General features: G+C 50.4%; 1 protein-coding gene across 4 annotated transcripts in view; it reads right to left on the bottom strand.

The window, feature by feature from the left end:
- The window catches only part of MROH1 (maestro heat like repeat family member 1), an 87,842-nt gene that overhangs the window by 52,547 nt on the left and 15,163 nt on the right, over positions 1-20,132 (bottom strand). For 3 of the 4 annotated variants that reach the window (XM_079132118.1, XM_079132119.1, XM_079132117.1), the window contains exons 6-13: positions 17,398-17,529; positions 16,720-16,882; positions 16,433-16,531; positions 10,748-10,899; positions 10,088-10,228; positions 9,686-9,778; positions 5,952-6,030; positions 4,786-4,899 (exon numbers count right to left, since the gene is read on the bottom strand). In XM_079132118.1, coding sequence (XP_078988244.1) covers positions 4,786-4,899; positions 5,952-6,030; positions 9,686-9,778; positions 10,088-10,228; positions 10,748-10,899; positions 16,433-16,531; positions 16,720-16,882; positions 17,398-17,529 — 973 coding nt within the window. Of the gene's footprint in view, positions 1-4,785; positions 4,900-5,951; positions 6,031-9,685; positions 9,872-10,087; positions 10,229-10,747; positions 10,900-16,432; positions 16,532-16,719; positions 16,883-17,397; positions 17,530-20,132 lie in introns of all 4 variants that reach the window. The other variant, XM_079132116.1, reaches the window with a different exon arrangement.

Raw genomic sequence — 20,132 nt, 5'->3', positions numbered from 1 at the left:
TATTTATGCCCCAAACAATGGTGCATCCCTGTACATCAAACAAATCCTTCTCAAGTTCAAGAATCACATAGACCACAACACAATAATTCTGGGCGACTTTAACGCACCGCTGTCGCCACTAGATAGATCTCAAACAAAATCCAACCAAAGAAACCATAGAACTCAATAACACAATCAATAACCTAGACTTAATGGACATATATAGAATATTCCATCCATTCAGGAGCGGATACACTTTCTTCTCAGCAGCACATGGAACCTTCTCAAAAATAGACCACATGTTATGCTACAAAGCAGCCCTAAGGAAATGCAAAAAAATAGAGATACTGCCTTGTGTTCTATCAGATCATAATGGACTGAGAGTAGAAATCAATGACAAAATAAAAAAGGGAAATTACTCCAACACTTGGAGGCTAAATAATATGCTATTGAATGAAACATGGATAACAAAAAACATCAGGGAGGACATTAAAAAATTCTTAGAGGTCAATGAGAATGATGATACAACATATCAAAATCTCTGGGACACTATGAAAGCGGTACTAAGAGGAAAATTCATTGCATGGAGCGCATTCCAGAAAAGAATGAAAAGTCAACAATTAAATGACCTAACATTACAGCTCAAAGCCCTAGAAAAAGAAGAACAGAATAACAGCAAAAGTAGTAGAAGACAGGAAATAATTAAAATCAGAGCTGAAATCAATGAAATTGAAACAAAAGAAACTATTCAAAAAATTGACAAAACAAAAAGTTGGTTCTTTGAGAAAGTAAACAAAATAGACAAACCCTCAGCCGCACTAACAAAGGGAAGGAGAGAGAAGACTCAAATTACTAAAATACATAATGCAAAAGGAGATATCACGACAGACACCACTGAGATACAGAACATAATGAGAAGCTACTTTGAAAATCTGTATTCCAACAAAATAGAAAGAACCGAAGACATTGACAAATTTCTAGAGACATATGCTCCTCCCAAACTGAACCAGGAGGACATACACGATTTAAACAGATCAATATCAAGCAATGAAAGAGAAGAAGCCATTAAAACTCTATCATCCAAGAAAAGCCCAGGACCAGATGGATTCTCAGCTGAGTTCTACAAGACCTTCAAAGAAGAACTCATTCCAAATTTCTCAAAGTATTTCAGGAAATAGAAAAGGAGGGTACCCTACCGAACTCATTCTATGACGCTAATATCACCCTCATACCCAAACCAGGAAAAGACACATCAAGGAAAGAAAATTTTAGACCAATATCCTTGATGAATATAGATGCAAAGATCCTTAACAAAATATTGGCAAACCGTATCCAAAAACATATTAAGAAAATTGTGCACCACGATCAAGTGGGGTTCATTCCTGGAATGCAAGGATGGTTTAACATCTGTAAATCAATAAACTTAATCCAATAGACTTAAGGATAAGAATCATATGGTTATTTCATTTGACGCAGAAAAAGCGTTCAACAAAATACAACACCCTTTCATGCTCAAAACACTAGAAAAAATAGGGATAGTAGGAAGATACCTGAACATTGTAAAGGCTATTTATGCTAAGTCCATGGCCAACATCATTCTTAATGGAGAAAAACTGAAACCATTCCCTTTAAAAACGGGAACAAGATAGGGATGTCCTCTTTCACCACTTCTAGTCAACATTGTCCTCGAAACTCTAGCCAGAGCAATTAGGCAGACTAAAGAAATTAAAGGGATACGAATAGGAAAAGAGGAACTTAAGCTGTCACTATTTGCTGATGACATGATTCTATATTTAGAGGATCCAAAAACCTCCTCCAGAAAACTTCTAGACCTCATCAATGAATTCAGCAAAATAGCAGGTTATAAAATCAACACGCATAAATCTAAAGCATTTTTATATGCAAGCGACGAAACAAATGAAAGGGAAATGAGGAAAACAACTCCATTTGCAATAGCTTCAAAAAAAATAAAATACTTGGGCATCCATCTAACCAAAGAGGTAAAAGATCTCTACGATGAAAACTACAAAACATTGAAGAAAGAAATTAAGGAAGAACTTAGAAGATGGAAAGATCTCCCATGTTCTTGGCTAGGCAGAATTAATATTGTCAAAATGGCCATACTACCAGAAGTGCTATACAGATTCAATGCAATTCCAATTAAAATCCCAATGATGTACCTCACAGAAACAGAGCAGTCATGAAATTCATCTGGAAGAATAAGAAACCCAGAATAGCTAAAGGAATCCTTAGCAGGAAGAATGAAACAGGGGGTATTGCAATACCAGAACTTCAACTATACTACAAAGCAATAGTAACAAAAACAGCATGGTATTGGCACCAAAATAGACAGGTAGATCAATGGTACAGAATAGAGGACACGGACACAAACCCAAATAAATACAATTTTCTCATACTAGACAAAGGTGCCAAAAATGTGCAATGGCGAAAAGATAGCCTCTTCAACAAATGGTGCTGGGAAAACTGGAAATCCATATGCAACAGAATGAAACTAAACCCCTATCTCTCACCCTGCACAAAACTCAACTCACAATGGATCAAGGACCTTGAAATCAGACCAGAGATCCTGCATCTTATAGAAGAAAAAGTAGGTCCAAATCTTCACCTTGTTGGCTTAGGTTCAGACTTTCTTAACAGGACTCCCATTGCACAAGAAATAAAAGCAAGAATCAATAACTGGGATAGATTCAAACTAAATAGCTTTCTCTCAGCAAAGGAAACTATCAACAATGCGAAGAGAGAGCCTACAGAGTGAGAGAATATCTTTGCCACTCATACTTCAGATAGAGCACTAATTTCCAGAATATATAAAGAACTCAAAAAACTCTACACTAAGAATACAAATAACCTGATCAACAAATGGGCTAAGGAAATGAACAGACACTTCACTGAAGAAGATCTACAAGCAATCAACAAACATATGAAATATGTTCAACATCTTTAGTAATAAGAGAAATGCAAATCAAAACTACACTAAGATTCCATCTCACCCCAATTAGAATGGCGATTATCAAGAATACAAGCAACAATAGGTGTTGGAGAGGATGTGGGGAAAAAGGTACACTCATACATTGCTGGTGGGACTGCAAATTAGTGCAGCCACTCTGGAAAGCGGTGTGGAGATTCCTTAGAAAACTTGGAATGGACCTACCATTTGTCCCAGCTATCCCACTCCTCAGCCTATACCCAAAGGACTTAAAATCACCATACTACAGAGATAGAGCCACATCAATGTTCATAGCTGCTCAATTCACAATAGCCAGACTATGGAACCAACCTAGATGCCCTTCAATTGATGAATGGATAAAGAAACTGTGGTATATATATATACAACGGAATATTACTCAGCCATAAAGAATAATAAAATTATGGCATTTGCAGGCAAATGGATGATATTGGATAATATCATGCTAAGTGAGATAAGCCAATCTCAAAAAACCAAAGGATGAATGATCTCACTGATAAGCAGATGATGACACGTAATGGGGGGTGGGAGGGGGGCAAGAATGAAGGAAGGAGGGACTGTCCAGAGGGAAAAGAGGGGTGGGAAGGGAGAAAAAAAAAAAAAAAATGAATCAAAAACTATTACCCTATGTAAATGTATGATTACACAAATGGTTTGCCTCTACTTCATGTACAGAGAAACAAGATATATCCCATTTATTTACATAAAAAATAAATTAAAAAAAAGAGCTAGTGGTGAGTTTAAGAATTACTGTAATATTTAAGAAATAATGAATGCAAACTACTTTGACACAATAGCAACAGTAATGCAGTATAAAATTACCTGCAATTTCAATAGGTGTCAATGCACAGGACTGCTACTGCTTTTGTGGTTGGTGACTTTCATTCACAGAAAGGAAATGTTAAATTTCAGATAAAAAGCAGTGAAAATAAAGATAGTTTGTTTTTTTTTCCATAAAAAAAAAAAAAAGGAGGCGCTTTCTTCTGCCACACCCTTCCACCAGGATACTGCCTTGTTTCAGGCCCAAAGCAGTGGAGTTGGCCAACCATGGACAAACCTCTGAAACCATGAATCATAATAAACTTTTCCTCCTCTGAGTTGCTCTTGTCAGATATTTTGGTCAACAAGATTCACCAAAAAAACACAAACCCTCATGTAAAAATGATTACTTCTTTCAAGTTTATTGCTGATCAATTAAATTAGCCTTAAATGCAGGAAACCTGAATCTTCGACTGTGGAGAGACCAGCAGGCACAGCTAGTTGGGAACACATTCCAGAAGAGGTCTCGCTTCTCAAGGAAAGGACACTTCACTAACAAAGTCTGAGAACCAAACTAAGCCAGAGTGTGGCTTCAACTAGATCCCACAAGGAGAGAAAGTCACCCCAGGGAAGTGTGCTGACTGAGACTCTGTGATGTTGGTCCTGTGCTAATGGGGTGGGGGGTCGGGGGACACACAGCCACTACTGAGGCAGGTATCAGTGTTCAATGTTCAGTGAAGGGCAGATGGATACTGCTCTTAAACTCTTCAAAAAGTATAGAATTGTGCAAAATAAAAAGGTGGGGAAAAAAATTTTTACAAAATTCAAAGTAAAGCCACAGCACAGTCATGGGTACCAGAAGTCCCAGCTACTTGGGAGGCTGAGGCAGGAGTACTTGAGCCCAGGGGTTCAGGGCCAGCCTGGGCAACATAGGAAGACCCCGTGTCTTAAAAAAAGAAAAAAAGAAATCCAAGCAGGATGGTACTTTTCACCTAAAAGGCAATCTCCGCCTTTCTGGCACTACCCCCACTGGACACAGCACAGGTCTGGAGGGCACTTACCGGCCGAGTTGATGATGTGCCTCAGGATCTGCAGGGTACCCACACGCAGCCTCTCACTGCTGGTGTCCAGTCTGGGCAGCAGGAAGGCCAGCAGCCGGTCGGGCAAGCAGCAGGCTGTGGGACAATGTGCACATCAGGCAGTGTCTAACAGCCTCTCCTTTCCTCATCACTCCACAGTGGTGCCACCAAGTCCTTGGGGCCAGCATTTGTCGTCCTGGCTGTCGTGTACACAGGGCTTCCCAGCATGGAGGAAGAACAAAGGCTTGCTGCGGGGGCTAAGGGAAGCTGGACTCCAGGCCAGCCAGTTCTGCCCCACGGCCCTCAAGGGCACCAGGCTCAGGGCGGGGGCTGGAGCACACACTCCTGCCACAGCACAGGCCAGCAGTCAGCAGCAGCCAGAGCACAGGAGATTCAGACCTGGGCCCACAGGGTTCTGAGTGCTGAGTTCAGCTTCTCAAACTCACAGAGGCCCCACAAAAAGGTCCTCAGCATCCTGCCTGCCTCTGGGTAGAGGTGCACCTGGGGGGACAACTCTCCAGCACTCGAACCCCCAGTAGTGCAGGTCTAGGCAACCCAGGCTTCAGGCCTCTAGCATGGAGCACTCAACATTACCAACGGGAACTTTGGGGCGATGACACATGCAGGTTTCTTCGCCTCTGTGAACCAGGTCATCATCAGACCTGCTGTCCTCCTGCACACGCGCCAGGGTGGCTGAGCCAGTCTCACTGCCTCCCAACTCCATGCCCCAGGTGGACCCTATCTCGCCAGCCCTGAGCATGCATGGAAGCTGAGGACAGGGTTGGCAGACCGGCCTCTGCTGTTCAGATCAGGTGATGGCATCTCTAGCTGGAGCCAGCAAAGGTTGGAAGGATGGCCAGGACCAGGATAAGTGGCACAAGGAGTTGGCCACGGGTGAGGAGCAGGGGCAGAGCCAGTGCATTGTGGGGCAGAGCCTCGAGAATGGCAGGGGCACGGCCATAACAGGCATCTGCCTGGAAACCAATTGCCTGGGGTAGTGGTGAGGGCCAGGTCCAATGAGGCCTCTGGCGTATCAGGCAGAGATAGTAAAGCAGCCTACTCATCCTGTCACACCACCCTCTACCTGAAGTGGCAATGGGCCCAGCATGTTTCTGAGGGCACCTGTTCAAGGAGCAGCCACCACTCACCCAGCACAGTAAAGCAGCGCAGCACCTCCTTCTGGCTGCTCATCACCAGGGGACTCGAGGACTCCACAGGCACGCAGATCTGCTCCAGGGAACAGGGCAGAGGTTACAGGGCTGACACCAGCTCCCTCTCAGGGCCTGGAGCCCCAGGCAGATCACTCTTCAGGCCTTTCTAACCCAGAAGCAGGGATGCCCAGGTGCCAGCCATGGGACACACATGCTCTACCATCAGGAGTGACTGGGTGGCCAGTCCCTTGAAGTCAGGGATGGGGGAGACACTGCACCACAGGACACAGGGCACTTCACCATTAAAAAGGAGCATGCCCACATCCCTGGGTGTGCACTCCCAGCTCTAGGCCAGAAGCCAGTCACCTCTGGAATAAAGCACCAAAACCCAAGACACCTGGAGCCCATTTGTTCAAAATCATAGAAAGATAGAAGAGAGAGTGAAAAGCTGCCTTGATTAACAAGTAAAAACTAAAACAAAACCCTCTCAGGGCTCCATGGTGCCTGGTGCTGAAGCACACCCTGCCAACCCAGGCACACTCTGGTTGGCCCCCAGGTCCCTACCCACCTCCTCAGTGTCACAGCACAGGACACTAGCAGGGCCTCCAGATGGAGGTTCTAAGGAACTTCTGGGCCCACCCTACAAACATGAGAGGGGCCCCCAGCACATCAGCACCCAGCCTAGACCGCACCTCTCCTGACGGTGCAGTTCCTGGGTGTGTGGGGAAGCTAGCAGGTAAGGCACAGGCTGTGGGCCAAATCTGACCAAAAAGGTCCTGCTCCCTGGCCTCTTAGGAGGGCCATGCGGGGACCACTCTGGAGGGGCAGGTCCCTCTCAGAAGCAGGTCTTCCAGCCCAGCAAAGCCTTTGGATGACAGTCCTGGCAGCCAGCAGGACTGCAAGGGAAACAGGGTGGTGTCCCAAGAAACGTGTTCCATAGCGATGGGCAGTCATCTGGGGAAAAGCAAAGCGGGGTTCTCACCCGCCTCCTCTAAACAATGAAGTACAGAGGAAGAGCCTGAAGATGATCACTGAATGTGGAAAAGGCTTTTGTCTATAACAAAACCTGAACCTGAACACAGAGGCAGATAAATGAGGCTGGGAGTGCCGCTTATTAGCAGAGCACTTGCCCAGCATGTGTGAGGCTAAAGGTTCAGTTCCAAATACAGAAGAAAAGGAAAAGTTTTTAAAGGGATAAATGTAAAAATTAAACAATTTTTAGGGTAAAAAAAAAATACTACAGAATCAAAAAATGTTTAAAACAGGATAAAGTAGGAGTTGGGCTCGGTGGTGCACACAATTCAGGAATCTGAAGCAGAAGGATCACAAGTTCGAGGCCAGCCTCAGCAACTTAGCAAGAACCTGTTTCAAAATAAAAAAATCAAAAGGACTGGGGATGTTGCTCAGTGATAGAGTGGCCCTGAGTTCAATTCCCAATACCAAAAAAAAAAAAAAAAAAGGATAAAGTAGAAGTAAATATTTGTACATATATAACAACGAGGCTTAAGAATATGAAAAAAAAAAAAACACTAAAAACAGGACATGAATGGACAGTATAAAGAATAGCAAGTACAGCACATTTTTTCTATCTTCTCAGCCTTTGCATATTTAAACCCATTCCCCACTCTTATGCCCATCCCCGTTGATGATCATTCTTTTATAGTCTTGATGAATGCATGTGGTCTTGGATTTCCAGATCAGGTTGGTGACATTGTCTCGTGCTTCTGTTTTTTCCTCCCTGTTGTGTCTTCAGAATTTTCAGTTTTTCTTCCTCAAGGTCTCGGGCACCCTTGGTCAGGCTGACTCTCAGACCTCACAGAACCTTTCTGTTGCTACAGTACGCGGTATTTTACCTATGTTCTAGCAGGTTGCAATCCAGGCATAGATTCTGTTCTTGGTGGCCGGGGATGGAAGCCCAGGCCTCCACCTGCCAGGCACACTCCACTGCTGCACACTGCACAGGAGGTTCTCAAGTGTCGACCCTGGGACTTCTTGCTGGTTCTAAGTTTGTGTACTAAGTTCAGTTCCTTCTTCTAGATGAGTGACTGAGCATCCACAAAACAAGTATGTACCACGTGCTTGCAAAACACAGGAGGGGTGCAGCAGACATCCAGCTGGGGTAAGGCAGAAACAAGGGGCATGAAGTTACTGAGCACATGAAGAAAAGGCCAGTGCCCTGAAGACAGCAGGCAACCCAGCAGAAGCAAGGGTCAGTGATGACAACCATGGTCAGCTTCTCCTGTAAGACGCACCTCTCACTTCTTCCTCTTCCTCACAGAACCCCATGCTGGTAAGAGCCGAGTCTGTCCTCTTCTCGACTTAAGGAAGTATGCCTGATGTCTCCCCTCAGTTGGGAAGTCAGGGAACGCGTGGGCATGTGATCTTCACAAACTTGAGGAAGTTTCTCTTTAATCTTAGTTGCTAAGAGTTCTAATGATGAATAGAAAAATGTCTTTCTCTGCATTGACTGAAGTCAGATGACATCTCCTTCTGTGTATCACTGTGACGACCCACATGCATCCACAGCCATTCAAGGCTGAACAAGTGTTTCTCATGGCCTCCTCTATGAGGTCCTCTGACAGGGGTAGTGCTAGACTTGGCCAGCTGTTTCTTTACACAAGACCTTCAAACTCACCCTCCTAATCACACACCTGCCTTGTCCTGTGTGGTTCTAATTTAGGTTTGGAATCAAGGCCAGCCCCCAGAATGAACTAGGCAGCTCAGGATCTTCTTCTGATTTCCAAACCAACTTGTATAGAACAGGGATCATTCCTTAGAAGTTTGGCAGAAGCTAGGCACGGTGGGGCACACCTGCAATCCCAGCAACTCGGCAGGAGGATCCTAAATAGAAGTTAGCCTGGAAAACTTAGTGAGAACCAGTCCCAGAACAACAAAAGGTGGGGCACTGGGCCCAATTCCCAGTATCAAACACACACACACAAAAAAAAAAAAAAAAAAAAAAAAGCTTGGCAGAACCCAGGCTTCACAGCATCTGGGCACTGCCTTCAGGAAGCAGGAAGGCCCGGCAGCCTTATCCCACGTCCTCACTGGCACTGGCGTGTTCACATGTTTCTTCTTCTACAACTCTGACACTTAGAATTTCTCTGGGAACCCACCTGTGTCATGTCCAGGTCCTCAGCACACCACTACTCACATGCTTACATAACCTCCAACGTCTGCCGTAGTCATCCCTGCTGCCCACCCCCAGACCAAGGCTGCATTTGCTAGGCCGGGAAGGACTCTTCAGGCTGGCCAGGCGGGGCCACTGATGCTGCTGCCTCACAGAGTCCAGAGGGGCCATCAGGACCCTGCACTCCGGCTGCTCTTCTCACCTACTAAGCTCCGTCGTGGTCTGTTCCCAGACCTTTGGCATCATGCCTTGGGGGTGCCCAGCTGGACAGCCTCCCTTTGGAGCACTTCCTCCAGTGGTGTCTTCAAGACCCCTTCCCATGCCTCCCACCTCCCTGCAGCCCTGGCCCCTCTGCTGGCTCAGTTGATGGCATCCCTGGGCCTCCTTCACTCTGTGCTGGCCCTTTCCATGCGAGGGCTCCTATGTCACCTGCATACACCACGGTGAGGCTGGAGGAGGCCACTCCTCAGCCCAGTGGGGCTGAGCCACCACCCAAAGCCCTCTCCCTGCACTCGCCCTCAGGTGACTTCACTCAAAGGTTCCGCCCTATGGCACCTGATTCCACCTCTGCCTCCACCCCCCCCTCCCCGCCCCAGCCTACCTGAGTGTGCAGAGTGACCAGGAGGGCATCAAGCTGGACCTCCAGGGTGCGGCTGCCCACACTCACTGCTGCTTCCAGGATCTGGCCCAGGCTCTGCTCAAGGTAGGCAGGAGAGGACTTCGGTTCACCTCCTTCCCCCAGAAGAGCCCACCGGTCACAGGGAGAAGTCCAAGACATGGACTCTGACTTGGGGTTCAAATGAAGAAGCCCTATCTTTACCTACAGAATTTGGGACGGCTGGGCGGGGGCACAGCAAGCAAAGAACCAGGTCCTGGGCTCCTGTCTAGAGCAGAGCAGTCAGGGTCCTGCTCTCCACAACCTAGCACTGAATCTTATCTCTGGGCCTGCAGGGCCTGATCTAAGGGTCCTCAGGGGTGGACATGCCTCGCTGCCTGCACAAACCTTGGACACGTGGAAGGTCTCCGCATGCTTCCTGTAAAGGCTGAGGACTCCAGGGAGGAGCTTGGGGAGCTGCTCTTCTAGCTTCTCACTGGGAAGCAAGTGGCTCATGGGACCCAGAGCTGCCACCACTGCAAGCCGGAGCTGAGGAGACAAAGTCAGGCAATCACCCGCTGGGTGCAGAACCATCCATGGAAGAGAACACCAGGGCCATCTGGGTCCATCAGGGCTGGGCAGCAAGTTCAGCAGGTTGAGGTCAGAGTGCAGTTGCAGAGTGACTATGGCAAGGGGCTGGGTGGGGGGTCAGGTCAGAGAGCCAGGGGGGAGGCCTTTAGAGGCAGCAATGGAGCCTTGGGAAGAGGGCAGTGACCACAGCCCCCAGTAACAGGACAATTCTAGAGCAGGCTGGACACTGTCACAGATGTGGGGACCTGCAGGCAGACCCTGCACAGGTATGGCAACTGCAAATGAGGTCCTCCACCAGCTCCTGAGCACTGGCTGTGGGTGGGCACAGGCAGAGGAGACTGCCCTGGCAGCAGATGTAGACAGGTGAATTGATCCTTCTGCCCCACCCCAGGATCCCCTTCAGCAGAGCTGGCAGAACAGCAGAGCACAGGCCCTGATGCCAGGCCATGCCCATGCTCCTGGGGGCTGTAGCTATACCTTGGCATCTCGACTCTGGAGCCAGTGATGGAAGAGAATGTCATAGGCGCTGAAGATGTCAGACGCAAAAGTATCCCTCCTGACAGTGGGGTCCGGCGCTTGGTCCAAGTTGGCCAGGTACTCCAGGGTGCTCTCGCTAAAGTGCTGTAGGGCTGAGATGGTCCCTTGGTGAGCTGCTGCAGGCAACACCGCACTGGGTCTTCACTGCTGCCCTTGGAAATTCCCAAACAGCCTGCAGGACACCTGCCCAGCACCCTAGCCACACAGTCTCCCAATTCACATTGTCCTGGGAACCTCAGAACGTGGCCTTATCTGGAAAAAGGGTGGTTGCAGGTGTAACTATTAACATGAGGTCACATTAGAGCAGGGTGGACTGAGAGGACAGTGTCCCACAAGAGGCAGGAACAGGGAAGATGGGTGTGTGGGACAGAAGCAGAGACTGGAGGATGAGCCAAAGCTGCTGAGGATCAACAGCCACCACCAGGGTAGGGAGAGGCAAGGAACCGTGCTCTCCCTGAGCCCTAAGGGAACCAACCCAGCAACACCGTCTGCCAGACTTCTGGGCCCTGGAACCAATGCACAGTGAACTTCTGTTGTTTTACATCAGTCAACTGGTGGAACTTCCCTATGGCACCCCTATGGGAACCTCCCAAGGTGCCCTTTGTCTACTCCAGTCCACTGTGGAGACAGAAATCAAGCTTCTCCAGCCCACATTCCCTCACAGACAGCTCATGCCTCATATCTCCCAAGGGTTGCCATGTGAATGTGGGAGGACAGACCTGGAGGGAGGGTGGTGCTGGGCATGGGCACACAGGCCTTCCCAGAGAGGATGCTGCTGCCTGTATGACCTGCAGCTTGGACAGTGGCCTCAGTACCCACAGTATCCACAGGGCTCAGAGTGATCATGGAGGTCAGATCATGGTCCAGCGGGAGGCAAAGTGCGAGGCTGGAGCAGAACACAGGCCTGGCTTAGGTGCTAATGTGTGAGGGGTCAGCAAGCTGGCCCTCGAGAAGGCGACAGGACAGCTGCCGAGGCAGGACTCTTTCCAGATGCCCATGTTCTGGAACCGAGTCAACAGATCAAGGGTTACTGAATCTTACAAAAGGTGAGCTGTCCACAGGTATCCACAACCATCTAGACTGGGTACAGGCACCTGGATGGCGGGCTAGGCACATGAGCTATCTCACTGTAAACGTGGTCTTCAGATAGCAAACAGAACCTGGAAACTGTCCTTTCCCTTGTTGCTCTGGGAGGAAACTCCGGGCAACTCCCCTACCTGGGATGGTTCTGCTTAAGTCACGTGGCACTTCTCTGCCTCCCAGATAGAGTGCATGGCACACAGCACCAGTTTCCTCTTCTCCACAGTGAGGCCACCAGGGGCATGTGGTTCCTCTCCTGCTACTGCACAGTCCGTCCTACTCCCCCTGCCAGCCTCCCCACCCTTTCCAGCCCGAGTGTTGGCTTGGCAGTGGGATCTGCCTCGGCCACGTGCGCCTTCTCCCCTCCCCAGTGATGGGCTTAAGGTTCCAAGGAGCAGGTCTCTGGCACCACTGTGGGGGTCAGCAATCGGCGGCTCTGCTCCCAGCAGGCGTGGGCTTTCCTGGTGTCCATTTCACACATCCTAGCATCCGTTCGACAGAATACACTGGGATGGGCATCTTCTCATTTGGCCACTTTGGGTCTGCTGTATGTGGTAGCATGAGGATTCCTCTCTTTCGTGATATGGTCACAAGAGATACGGTCAGCACGTGTTCCTCTAATGCCTGACCATTCACGCCTTCTCTCCATCCTGTTTCCTTGGTGCTGCCCCTGGGATGTCTTCAGACCCACCCACTCTCCATTTTCCTCCAGGTTTGCAGATGGATGTCCATGGTACTTGCTTCCTCTTCACTGGACAAGTTTCCTTTCAAAAAACTTGTATTTGGCCTTTTCTTTTCACAGAATTTGCTCTTTGCATGTTTGCTCCTTGTTTCACCCCTTCACTCTGGAGTTCTGCATCCCACACTGGGTCATTCCAAGCCATCCCTTTCTGCTCTGAGTGTGCTGTGTAGGCAGTGATCAGTGCTCTGCATGCTCAAGCTACAACTTGGCCCCAGACTGCACTTTCCTCTGCCAAGGGCCTGGAAACACCGTCCGAACTGACTTTATATGATGCTGGCCTACCTCCAAGGACAATTCTAACTAGCTCACACAAAGCTAGTTGCCTTCACAGTCCAATAGAAGGAATAAACTCAAGCCCTCCATCAACATAAGGGCAGACCATGGTGACAAATTCTTAGGAAGGAGAATCTAAAAGAAGTTTTGAAAGAAAACGACCTCCCTGCCAGGGCTCAAGGTGGATGGCTTCCCATGGGTCATCCTTTGCTGAGGGCAGGAGTTGGGGGTCTGTGGGAAGCATCCTTATCTAACAGAATCAGACAGTTCCAGGTCTAATTTCCCTGAGAAAATGGCTCCCCTGACTCCACCCTATTCTGTCCATCACAGAAGCTCCTCCTAGTCTTGGCCCCCTTTACCTGTGTCTAAATAAAAGAAAAGTGGGCTATACCAGGTTTTTAAGAGGCCAGAGCTGGTATGGCCGGACCTGTCAAGCCCCTCTCTCATTTAAAAGGAGTATTGGCTCTTGTATGTTAGGGTAGATAAGTTTATGGGTAATTGATCAATTTACAGCCAACACCATTCTCTGGCAGTTAACCCTTTTCTCATCCATGCTGGACATGGCTGAGAGGCCCCCAGAGGGGTTCAGTTCAGGTAGGTTCTGGCCCTACTTGATGCACAGAAAGGCCTTGTTCCCCACCATCCTTGTCTCCCCAACCCAGGTCCTGGGGCAGACAGAACCCTCTGCCCACTCCTCACACCCTCTGGGGACCCAGGGTTTCTTTCTGATCAGAAGGATGTGTGTCAGACTGGTCAGCAAGTCTAGGTCATCCAGAGCAGGAAGGCTTTTGCGAATGACAGGTCACTGCATCGCCAGAGGCAAAACCCACCTACCTACCTGCTGTTAGGTTTTTATTGGTGAAGGGTGCTAGGAAGTGAACCCAGGGCTTGACCACTGAGTTACATCCCTAGCCTTTTTATTTTGAGACAGGGAATACTAAGTAGCCCAGGATGATTCTGAATTTGTGTTCCTCTGGCCTCAGTCTCCCGAGTTGCTGGGAATGCAGGTTGCCACTGCAACCAGTCCAGCAGGTTTTTGTTTTTATTTTTTAAATTTTTCTATTTTTTGGGAACCAGGGATTGAACTCAGGGGCACTTGACCCCTGCACCACATCCCCATCCCTATTTTGTATTTTATTTAGAGACAGGATCTCTCTGAGTAGCTTAGTGCCTCATTTTTTGCTGAGGATGGCTTTGAACTCATGATCCTCCTGCCTCAGCCTCCCAAGCTGCTGGGATTACAGGTGTATACCACAGCACCCAGCAGATTTTGTTTTCGTTTTTACTATTTTTTAGTTGTAGAAGAACATAATTTTATTTATTTTTTTTTTTTAATGTGGTGCTGAGGACCAAACCCAAGACCTCACACGTGCTAGACAAGCACGCTGCCACTGAGCCACAACCTCAGCCCAGGCTGTTTCTCAATCAAAGTCTTATACTCCCATAAGTTCAAGGAGCTACTCCACACACATTCCCTATGTTGATTTCCCTTTCTCAGGAGGCAACTGTCAGTGGGTCTCATCTCTGTGAATGATGGCCACCAACCCCCTCGGTACTGCCAACCTCACCAAGCTGGGGTTGGCCTGGCAGAGCCAGGAGCCACGCTGCTGCTCAGAGCCGGCTGCCACAGCCACTAAGTCTCCTCCTCCTGATGCTGCTTTTCTGGAGTCAGGGGTCCTGTTACAATGGCATCTACTAAATTCTCCAGGTATGTGTCACTCCCATAGCCCCAGCCTCCCTGCAGGTCAGGACATCAGTGGCCCCCAGAGCTATGCAGGCCGACGGGCACCTGGCATCCTCCCCCTCCACTCAATCCACTTCTTGGAGCAGCAAACCTCCAGTCACTCTGGGGAGGCACAGAGGGAGGTGCTCGTCCACCTTCGCTTCTCTCCTCCGTCACTTTCTCTGTTTTCCACAATTCTACGTTTGGCTCTATTTTAAGGGGCTTCCTCAACCCTCTTTCCTGACCTTTCTTTGATGTCTTCTACTTGTCACCTGGACAAGGCTCCTCTTTGGAGCACATTCACAACTCCCTGCATGCTGGTCACAGGCCTTCTCTCTGCTCCATTCTCTTCTCTAAACTACGCGTCCCAAGTCATGTGTCTGTTCGTCTTGCTCCCGACAGACTTCCCTCCCGAGGCGAGAACCACCAGCTGCCTGCCCTGCAGGGCCTGTCTCAGAACTTCTCCACTCCTCTCCTGCCTGGTCATGACGCCAGGCTGTGCGCTGGCCCCTCTTGCTGAAGCAATGCCCACAGCCCTCCTACCAGAAAGGGGGCGTCACTGAGGCTGCTGCAGCCACAGGACCACAGTGTCCTCCAGCAACAGGTATGACTCATCCTTTGAGCAGCATGCATGGATAAGGGCATCCTCAAGGGTCCCTGTTGAACCAGTTCACCTGCTTCAGCATGAAGAGGGCACTGACGTGGCAAGACCTGGACAGGGTTCAGGCTGCAGACAAACAGGCCAAGGGCAGGTACTTCCAAGGAGAGCCACCAGGAGGCAGCAGCAAGCAGTCAACATCAGGCCAAGTACTCAGCACAGTGTGGGTTGTTTCCAGTCTTCTTTGGCCTCTGCCTGGAAAAGCCCTCATCCAACCCCACTCCCATGTCCTCAGGGTCTACACATAGGTACCCAAGGCCACACCCAACACAATGGCCTGTCACAAATCCCCTATCAGCCAGAACTGGGTCAAGTAGGGTTTCTCCTCCTCACCCAGGGCTGCAGTCCCAAGCAGGTGTGAGAGGCAGAGCAAGGCGAGGAATGCAGGGGCTGTGAAGCAGGTGGTGGGAGTTGGAGCCCACTGGGGGTCCGCCACTGCACGGAGAGACAGACCCCAGACACAAATACCAGGCCAGAATCCAGAGCCAAAGCACCAAGTCACCCCCGTGCCTTCATCCTTCCCACACCAAAGCCAGGTCCTCCCTTGGCACCAGGCCCCTTCGACATATCCCCAGAAGAGGAGGCAGGGAACCTCCTAACCAACCTCCACCCGAAAGGGAATTAGACCTGAGAGTACAAGGTCATCTTCCTGAGGAACTGGAAAGGACCAGGCACCAGAACCTGTCTTCTGCCAAGCTCACCCGCCTCTTCCAGCAGGGTGGCCTCCACCCCAGCAGTCCCACCTAGCACCTGCAGCTGACACAGGGTCACACCAAGACCTACACAGGGGGCTACAGACAGGCTGCAGGGTGCCACTCCATCACCAAGATGCCCGGGGGATGGTCACTACCAGCTCAGAACAGACACAGGGCAGAGGGGACAGTTGTGCTCCAAGGAGGCACAGCTCCCTTCCAGCCTGAGGCCTGTCCAGAGGCGATGAGAGGCAGAGGCAGCATCTGCTGCGTGCTGGAGTCCTCCTCTCGGCAGTGGCTTGGCCAGGGGACCCTCCCTCCAACGGCCCACCTGCCTTCCTATAGCTATTAGACACCTGAACCTACCAGAACAGATATTTCTTAAACAGAGCCCCCCCCCAAAGGGGCCCCTGAGGTCAAAGTGAAGGAGGTAGGCGGCCGAGCCCAGTCATCTTACCGCAGCAGAACACCACCCTCAATGCATCCTGCTTCGCCATGCCCAGCATGGGCAGCATGGTACTCAGGATGGACGGCAGGAAGGGGACCATGCCAAATGCTGCAAGAGAGGAGCTGTCATAGGGGCTGCAGTCAAGGCCGATGCCCACCTTGCTCAGGCAAGGAAGGCCACAGAGCACCATCAGCACGGCCTCAAGTACCCACCAGCCTGAGCAGGTGGCAGAGTGCCAAGACCCAGGGGCCCTCAGACTGCTCAGACACAGAGGCCCAAGCCAAGCTGGCACCTACCATTGGACACCGAGAGGCGGGCAAGTGTCTGAAGCACAGAACAGTGCGGCAGGACCCCGGGCTGGAACCTGCTGAGCACCTCCTCCATCACCTGGCTGATGAACCGCTTCCCCACAGCCACCAGGACGCTGCTTGCAGCCCGCTGCCAATCACAGTCCAAGTCCTGCACCCCAAAAAGTCATAAGGCAGACCTCGCCGTGAATCCTCCCCACAGGCTCCAGCAAGAATTCTGCCCTAGGTGACAGGTGGTCAAAGACAAGACATCCTGTTTCAGTGTCCCTATTAAATGCAGGTCAGAGGGACCACACGGCACAGCCTCCCCTCCAGAGGGCCCTCACCCTACAGGAGAAGCAACAGAGCCAGGAGCGGTCAGGTAAGGCCTTGAGGAGAGTGGCCCACACCTGAGGACCATGGCAGACACCAGGCCAGGAGCACACAGCACCAGTGCCCTTAGTGCCCTGCATTAAGGCACTTTGTTCTCACTTCAGTTTCTGCCTCTGAAAATTATCAGGTGGCCTTTCCCTGACCTAGGAGGGTGTGCATAGGACCAAGGGTCTCTGCCAGCCCTAAGCCAGTCAGACACAAAGCCCCATTCCTGACACTCTTGGATAGACAGACTGAGGAAAAGGAGTCTCCTCCCCATGGCAGGATTGAGCCTGCAAGACCAGACGCCCATACCTTCGTCCTGGTCATCTCGCTGGAGGCCAGGAGGATGATAATGCTGGCTGTGTCCTTGTCCAGCTGGTGAATGTGGCTGCTCAGGACCATCTCCATGGCCCTCAGGACTAGTGCGCGGTAGGGATGAGCCAGCTGAGAAAAGAAGCCCCGGGAAGGTGCCAGAGGTGAGCAGCACCCATAGCTTCTGCTTTCCTTCAGGGACTCAACTGCACAAGACTACTTCCTACCTCCAACACAGAGGGCATGTGCCAGCACCCTCTGGGTCCTCAGAACCTGCCTCAGTGCCCACACATCTTTGAAAGGGCTGAGAAGAGCCTATGAATTGGTGGCTTCTGCATGCCCAGGATAGCCAGCAGGGTTTCCTGGTCAGGAGAAGGTCCAAAGACCCCTCTACTCCCCCTGCCTGGGCCTCCTCAAGTCTGAGGAGAGGAGGCCCTCCTTTCCTCATCTCTCTTTGAAGACAGGACTGTGCTTGCCTCCCAATGCCCTTCTCGAAGGCTATGAAATGCTGAGTCACAAATAATGACGCTGCCACCACGGCCACCATCTCCTCTGCCCCAGGACTGCTGACTCCTCCTGGGTGCACCTGCCAAGGTCCTGTCACTCATTTCCACCATCCACCCTAGCAGCTCAAGTTGTCCTCACCTCCACTGAGGACACTAATGGCATGGGCTGAGCAGCATGTGGAAGACTGGGACCACAGACGCACTGCAGAGCGGCAACTGCCAGGCCCAGAAAAAAGGGCCCTGGAGCTGCTGCTGAAGGCATCCAGCTTCCCAGAAGAGCCTCCTAGCAGTGCATGTGCCCAGGGAACCAGGAGGGGAAGGAAGGGGAGGGAGGGCAGGGTAGGGCAGGACAGGTGGTGCCTATAGGTGGCACTGCTGCCCCTCCTGGTTGATGCCTAGTTGTCTGGTCCAAGACCACTGCCCACAGTGGCAGGGTGGGAGTGAGAGCATGTTTGCAGTGGACACACCAACTCCATCCCATGTGGGACACATGGCACAGCTCGGTGAGGAAAGAAATGCCAAGGTCTCTGTGTCCATGGGCAGACAGGCATGTCTGCTGTGCCACACAATCACCCTTCATCACCGGGCCCACAAGGGGACAGGACTCCTACTCCTGGAAACGGACAGTGCAGATCCTAACACCCCAAGGGACAGGAACAGCACACAGGCCCGGGCAGCAGTCCCCGGCACAGGCTGCAGCTGTGCCCCTGCTGCACTCCCTGCCTCGTAGCCCTGCAGGCACCAGTATTCGAATGCTACCGTAGGTGGCCACCTGTCCCTTCTGGGGAGTGCTGCCTTCGGATGCCCACATGTATAACAGAGTGAGGAAATCTGGGGCAAAAAATTGGAAAATTAACATGAATTGGTATGATTCTATTTAACTGCAAGTATCACCTGCTGGGAGGCAACTCTGATAAAGCAGGTGGACACCATTCCCCCCGACCTGGAGCCAGCTTCAGCCTCTCCCCAGCTCTCAGCCCACAGACACAGCTCAGGAGTCCACGTGGCCTTTTGGCAGCTAACTCTCCCTGAGTACACAAAGGAGCTTTGGGCGGCATCTGTCTTCTCCCCAAAGGGAAGAAAAAGAGTTCCTGGGCCTAAGTTCTCAGGGCCCTCTTGCAGCTTTGCTGACAGGCCAAGCTGCAGGGACCTGTGACCCCGGGAGGGGTCTGTGACTGGGAGGTGGGGACAACACTCTGTGAAAACTACCCCAGGAAGTTGCTGTTTAAATAGAGTACGCAGCTAGCCTGGTGGCACACACAGATAATCCCAGGGCCGCCAGAGGCTGAGGCAGGAGGATCATAAGTTCAAAGCTAGTCTCAGCAACTTAATGAAGTCCTAAGCAAATATAAAAAATAAAAAGGGAGGTTGGGTTTGTAGCTCAGTGTTAAGAGCATTTGCCTTGCATGGCATGTGTGGGGCACTGGGTTCAATCCTCAGCACTGCACAGAAGTGAATAAATAAAATGAAGATATTGTGTCGTCCATCTACAACTAAAAAAATAAATTAAAAAAAGGCCTGGGGTGTGGCTCAGTGATCAATCACCCCTGGATTCCATCTCTGGTTTCAAAAATAAATAAATAAATAAAAATAAACAAATCAGGGATGAACTACCTGTGCCTGGGGCTGGGTCTGAACTGTCCGGTGGTAACACACTGTGTGGCCCTTCCACTTCACTGTCCAGGCCTTCCAATGGAGGAGCACCTCAAGGGCCTCTTTTTGGGGGAGATCTACAAATGACCAGGCATGCATTTTTTGGTTGATGCATGATAGTCGTACACTTTTACTCCATTCAGTACTGGGGCCTGAACCCAGGGACGCTCTAAGCCACATTCCCAGTCCTTTTAGAGGTAGGTTCCCGCTAAGGTTCGGAAGTCGTCCTCAACAGACTCCCAAGTCGCTAGGGTCATAGGCACACACTACCACGCCCAGCTAGGGGCCTCTCCTTGCTATAAGGCAAAGGTCACCAAGACCTCAGGAAACACAGAACATAACTCACTCTGAAGAAAATGAAGCCCCCAGGATCGTCCCTGTTGGTCACGTTCAAGGCAAAGGTCTCCTTTCCGTTTCCCCTTGAAGAGCACCACAAGCAGTCAAGCTGGCTGATGGTCAAGGCTCAGTCCTCTCTGTGTTGTCCATCAGGCCCCACCAGGGACTAGACTACAGCCTGGGGCCACAGAACCTGGGCGCTGACCACATCTGCCTCAGAGGTGCAGAACTAGGACAGGC

The sequence above is a fragment of the Sciurus vulgaris genome, assembly GCF_902686455.1.
Source record: "Sciurus vulgaris genome assembly, chromosome: 1".
In the NCBI taxonomy this organism is placed as follows: Eukaryota; Metazoa; Chordata; class Mammalia; order Rodentia; family Sciuridae; genus Sciurus; species Sciurus vulgaris.
The sequence above is the reverse complement of the archived record's forward strand: the minus strand, read 5'-3'. Positions and strand labels throughout refer to the sequence as shown.